Below are 5,675 nucleotides of genomic sequence, written 5' to 3'. Positions count from 1 at the left end.
TCAACAGATCCAGTAGGTTGGTGAATCTAAAGATAATTGATGGGGGAAAGATGAATGAAGCTTATAGTTGAATGAAAGTGAACGATGGAGTGTGGGGGTATGCTGCCTTTGGATCAAATTGCATGATGAAAGAACTGTACGATTATTATCTGAGAACTTCACCCTGTGTGATTGAAGCTGAGCACTTCAGAGCAGTAACTTTATTAGCTTAGGGCCTGTTTGTTTGCACGGAAGTAATTGTGAAGTAGCTGAAGTAAAAGAAGTAAAAGCTACTTCTGCTACTTCCAAGCAAAAAAATATGTTTGGTTCTCTAAAAAACTTACTTCCAATACTTCCCTAAATGTTTATGTGGCGTTTACGTGTCATCATTACTTTCAAAATATTTTTTTAATCCTCAATACTCAGAAGTAGCTCGGAAGTAGTTGAAATGCATATTAATTAGGGCATAAATAAAATTTTTTTATTAGTTACTTCTAACAACTTTTCATTGATAAAATTACTTCCTAGTAATATTTTTAAATGTTATCCAGACAAAAAAAAGTAAATGAAGAGGAAGAAGTTTTACTTCTATTACTTCTAAAAATATATGAAACAAACAAAAAAAATATATTATTTTCACTACTTCCTACTTCATACCTTTGAAAGTTACTTCTATAACCTACTTTTTACTTCTAATACTTTCATTATCCAAACGGGCCCTTAGTTGTGAACGTTAAACTACTGATTTATGTTTCGTGAGCTTCTGTGATCTTGTCATTAATGGTAACTTATTTAAGATGTGTTTCAATAGCAATCGTATTACACTTTTAATCATTATAGTCCGAAAAAGTGAGATAGTTTTAGAAAATTTGTTTCCGGAAAAAAAAAGTGATAATCTTGTCATTAATGGTAACTTATTTAAGATGTGTTTCAATAGCAATCGCATTACACTTTTAATCATTATAGTCCGAAAAAGTGAGATAGTTTTAGAAAATTTGTTTCCGGAAAAAAAAAGTGATAAATCGCAGCTGTTGATACTTCTGCTGGCAAAATTTTTGCTATTAATTTTTGTTTTCACGTTTAAAAAAATTAGTCAGAATAAGTAAAAAGGTAAATTTTGCAAAGCCATGACAAACTGGAGTGATCCACACAAAACTATCATAAAATCTTTTTTTTTAAATGTCAAATATTTGTGCTAAACTATCATAAAATCATGAAAATAAAATTATTAGAAAGCTGTAGAATTGCGGGGTATGTTTTGGACAAGTTTGTTCGTATATTCGTTATATGTTTTCTAACATTATTTTATACTTAGATTTCTTTAGAAACAATTTTCAATGTTGCACGTTACTTCTCTACAATTTTGAAAGTTTAGGGGGGGTATATTCTCTAATAAAATTTTTATGACAATTATAGATCAAGGCCCCTTAAAGTTCATGATTTTTTAAAGAAATTTATTTTTAATAAAAGATAAAGATTTTTTTAGTATATTTACTACAGTCGATGCACTAATATTTCCCCAAAGCTTTGAGATGCAGCTCCGAATTCGAGAGAGCGTTATGAAGTAATTTTGCAATCGACAAAAATATCTAAAATATAAAAGTACTCAATTCCCCAATAGTACCAAGAGTAGTATTAACTATTAAGTGCAACCTGCAATCATATTTTTTAAGGGTCTAAACGAAAATGTGAATGATATACAAAGTTTCCATAAAAAAAAGAAAAAAGAAAAAGAAAAAGAAAGAAAGAGTGATACACAGAGGTAGCATGGTTATTTCTTTAAGAAATCGCAAGTAATTCTTCACAACAGTTTACCGCATAGGATATTTCTATGCGGGACGCCTGAAGTCTCAGGCCGAAATCGAACAAAAACTGTGGGCTATATGGTCCAGCAAGTTTGGGGATTTTTGCAGTCGCATACGATTTATTTACGCGTACAATTCTGTAGAAATATTCCGTTCCTATTTTATGCGAAGCGGTCTTTCCGTTCTCGGCCTCACCAATTTCCGCGGGACCCACGACCCGCTACGGGGAAATAGAGAGCTCAGCTAATTGATTTTTTTGAAGTGAAAAAAGCTCCAGTGCAATTTTTTTTTGAGAGAAAGCTCCAGTGCAATTTGGATGTACTAAGTTGAGTTTTTCCATTTTTTTATCAAAATAAAATCGTTTACGTTTTTTGTTAATTAATTAAAATAAATTTATTAAACTCTTAATTATTCAAAAAATATGGCAATCAATAGATTGCTAATCAAAGTAATTGATTTTATTTTTTAAAATAATATAGTAACCTGAGCTTTTTTATTTTATACTCAAAAAAATGATGTAGTTATATTTTCTTATGGTATGCTATGTTTTATGATCTGTTTTACTTTCATTTTGTTATAATCCATAGTAAATAAAAATTAGCTCTTATATATTATGCAATATGCAAATTTTTGTTGTGAACTGCTATATGCTTTTTTTTATTTTCTATTTTCATTTCAAGGGAAAAGAGATTTTTTTTTTTTGGGTTTATACTCTTAATTTTCTTCTTCTTCTTAACTAGGTGAAATTAACTATTTTTCCGATTCGTCGAGAAGTAAGTATCCCTTGCCTACCTTGTCATTTATTGATAAAAAAATTTAAGACATAAATCGATACCGATACGCAATCCATCTGATAAAGAACTTGAAGCATGGGGAACACGTTGCCCTTGTCAACCGTGACATTTCGTGAAGAAGGAAATGTTTAACACGAGAGGTTTAATATTGGAGAATACCCTTCTTCGATCCATCTTTTGCTAAAATTTTAATCCTATTTTTCACTAATTAATTTAAGTCAACAAGCGTGATAGGACCGAATCCTAACGGATAAGGCTTGAGGATATGAACTGACCAAGGCATTAGCCTAGTCAGCAATGATTAAAAAATAATAATAATAATAAGAAAAGACTACCTGAAGACCAGAGAAATTCTAACGCCCACACCACCAGATTCTTGCCCCCCACAAACTTTTCTCTCCTTCATTCTCTTTTGATAATACCTTGTTTTTATTTCTCCTTGGCTTTTTCCAAATAACAGCAGTTTGTCCTTTTCCTGTTCAAACCAAACAAGCAGAAAGTAGCTTTTCTTACGCACATCTCAAATAAAGAACTCACTCTTGATCTGCACACGGCACTTCCACTTTATAATATGAGTATATTTTCTCACTTACTTCGTTGACTGCCTTGAAACTAAATGAAGACCAAGTCATAATTAGAAACTTTCAGTACCCTCTTCAGTTATATAAAGCTCGCTCTCGTCGTCAACAGCCTCATGACAGCCAACACAAGACACACAAAGAGCTCTCCTTTCGTCTTCATCTTTTTCTCCCCCTCAAAAAAAAATCCATGGCTACAGGCTCCAACTCGAAACCTGTACAATATGATGATCAGGATCCTGATAAACTCACCATAATAGTTGAGAGAAACCCCTCAGAGTCGCGCTTATTTGAGCTGCGCATCAAGTCATGGCCAAAGTGAGTTTCCTGTTTCTCTTCAAGATGTAAGCAAACCTATACAGTAGCTAGAATAATGGAACTTGAAACAGACAGACCCCTAGTCCTGCATATTTATACTAAGGGGGTAATGCACATGAACAGCTGTAGTATTGTGTTGTGCCACTTATTACCCGTTAAGCTTATATAAGCATGTAAAACACCCTAGGAATCGAACATTGTTCACATTTGAATTCAACAATCCGGAGGTTTGCTTGCAACATAAATAAAAAAGGTTAAGGAATTCTATATGATCGTCTATCTGTCTATATCAAACTTAAAGAGTAATAAGTGGCACAAGGAAATATTATAGGGGCTCCGTGCGCATCAACTCTCATATGAAGCTGAAAGTTCAGTCATAAATTGAGATTTTTTTTCCCCCCTGTAGGTGGAGTTGCCCTCCGGGGAAATTCTCTTTCAAGTTCGATGCAAAAGAAACATGTTATCTACTCAAGGGGAAGGTCAAAGTCTACACAAAGGGATCTTCAGAGTGTATTGAGTTTGGAGCAGGAGACCTTGTGATCTTTCCCAAAGGACTTGGCTGCACTTGGGATGTCTCTGCATCTATAGACAAACATTATAAATTTGATTCCTCTTCTTGCTAGCGGTCTCCTCTCCCTTCCACTCTGCTATCAACTTTCTTCAATGTTCCTATTCAAGTGCAACACTTCCCAGTCTAAAACAGACAATAGCATGGATACCCTCAAAATAGAACCGCTTAAAATGAGTTCTTGGTCACACAACTGAAGAACATGTAAATTACTTCTCTTTTGAAAGTCATCTTCTGAAATTGAGCTCGTCCACCACCACTTGTGGAACTTAGGACCGGAGATTGAGAATGCTCGTCCTAATGGTGTTGGTTCCTTCTCACTGTTTCTCATCTTCAGGTCCTTCATTCATTTGCCTTGGTTGAGGTAAGCAACTAAAAGTCGTAGAGGGGACTGATTTGCTCACAACAAGAACAAAAAAGGCACATACCAATTTCAGCAGCTTTCTGTCTTTAGCAGAAGCCGCAGCAGATGAGTCAATATGAGCCTTTCATCATGTTCAGACCGAGTGAAAGTGTTGACATCCTTCGCTAGATTGTGTTTTCATTGGAAGCATTTTCTCTCAACTATTGTCAATATCCCTCTTTAACTGAAAATTTCATGTTGTGGCGTGGATGCGAGTTTCTGAGCAAATTAGGCGAGAGAATGGGTCAAGCAGATAGATGAACAGAACCTGAATGAGCAGCAGAAAGACGTCGACTGGGATGAGATAAAAATAGATGGTCTGTATTTCATTAGACTAGGATTTGTTTAACATCTCAATAGTCCTGTAGTCACATGTCGTAAAGTTTCAAAGCTGTAATCCTAGGGAGAATTGTTGCTAGATAACAGGTGATGGGTGAAAGTAAATCTGATCTCTAGCCTCAATGATTTCAACACAAAAAGGACATATCCCAGTATCTCTCAGCTCGCTGAAACTGCCTTATATCCCAAAGTTCCTCTGGCACTTCAAGGTTCAATCTTCCAGCGATCGACTTCTTATCTGGCTTTGTGTTGTGAAGGTCTTAAGTTGATTATCTGCGCTTTCTCCAGCAGGATTGAATGTGGGTTTGTTTCTTTCCTTTCTGTTTGTTTTTCCTTGTAATTTTGGTTAAAGCATACACTATCTCAAGGTGTGGTCACTCAAGTTCCTTTATGGAGCTTTTTCACTTCCTAATTTGTATTCAATTACCCTCTTCCTTGTGTGATGGACGCTATCCCCTTCGGTTAGGTTCTTCACTATCTCAATTGTCTTGCCTCTCCGTATTGCTTCTCAGTTCTCATTTAACATGAACGTTCTCAATATACAGCCGTATTGAAGTGTTAAACATGTTTACCAATTGTCCAATACCCTACACCATAAAGCAGAGCCAATCAAATAGCCATCTTCTAGAAATTTTCCTACAAACTTTATACGGTCACATAGTGCTCGCAGACTATCACGTTTACCAACCTGCTCTAAAACACCCATTTTAGATGCAGGACATCATGAATGATTGATCCTCAATAACGAGATAATTATTAAATCACTTTTGATTATTATTAGCACCTTTTGCATTAACTGCTAGGCATCAAGAAAATGGTGAGTTCTGTTATCTCAAAGAATAGTTTGTGACTTACAATAAAAGGAGATACATGTTTGTTCCACTTTGGATG

The 5,675-nt window shown here is 35.0% G+C and overlaps 1 protein-coding gene across 1 annotated transcript; it reads left to right on the top strand.

The window, feature by feature from the left end:
• On the top strand, positions 2,988-5,227 carry LOC109850133. The gene is made up of 2 exons (XM_020420061.1): positions 2,988-3,474; positions 3,881-5,227. Exons 1-2 carry the CDS (start codon positions 3,347-3,349, stop codon positions 4,095-4,097), a joined length of 345 nt encoding a protein of 114 aa, XP_020275650.1. The 5' UTR covers positions 2,988-3,346; the 3' UTR covers positions 4,098-5,227.

Source organism: Asparagus officinalis, chromosome 7, assembly GCF_001876935.1.
Source record: "Asparagus officinalis chromosome 7, Aspof.V1, whole genome shotgun sequence".
NCBI lineage: Eukaryota > Viridiplantae > Streptophyta > Magnoliopsida > Asparagales > Asparagaceae > Asparagus > Asparagus officinalis.
Note: the sequence above shows the minus strand (reverse complement) of the source record. Positions and strands in the feature narration are given on the sequence as shown.